Consider the following 201-nt stretch of genomic DNA (forward strand, 5'->3'; position numbering starts at 1 on the left):
TGCTGGTCTCCAGCAAAGCATGTGCCCATGCCAGCTCCTCCTGATTCTCCTCCTGATTACTCCCTGTGCCTGCTCTCCCGCAGGCTAAAGCTCCTTCCTCCCCTCATCTGCTCCCCAGGTACGAATGCTGCAGTCCATAATGAACATCTTGGCTTCCAGTACCCTGCTCCCGCGTCTTAATGGTGAGAACCTGCTGGGGGG

General features: G+C 57.2%; 1 protein-coding gene across 1 annotated transcript in view; it reads left to right on the forward strand.

Annotated features, from left to right (window-relative positions):
• The window catches only part of LOC104510160 (bactericidal permeability-increasing protein-like), a gene marked incomplete at both ends in the record, with an annotated part of 6,840 nt that extends 6,658 nt beyond the window's left edge, over positions 1-182 (forward strand). The window contains one exon of the mRNA XM_010152324.1: positions 119-182. Coding sequence (XP_010150626.1) covers positions 119-182 — 64 coding nt within the window. The remainder of the gene's footprint in view (positions 1-118) is intronic.
• Between the last annotated feature and the right edge of the window lie 19 nt (positions 183-201).

This window comes from Eurypyga helias, unplaced genomic scaffold (genome assembly GCF_000690775.1).
Source record: "Eurypyga helias isolate BGI_N326 unplaced genomic scaffold, ASM69077v1 scaffold20055, whole genome shotgun sequence".
Classification (NCBI taxonomy): domain Eukaryota; kingdom Metazoa; phylum Chordata; class Aves; order Eurypygiformes; family Eurypygidae; genus Eurypyga; species Eurypyga helias.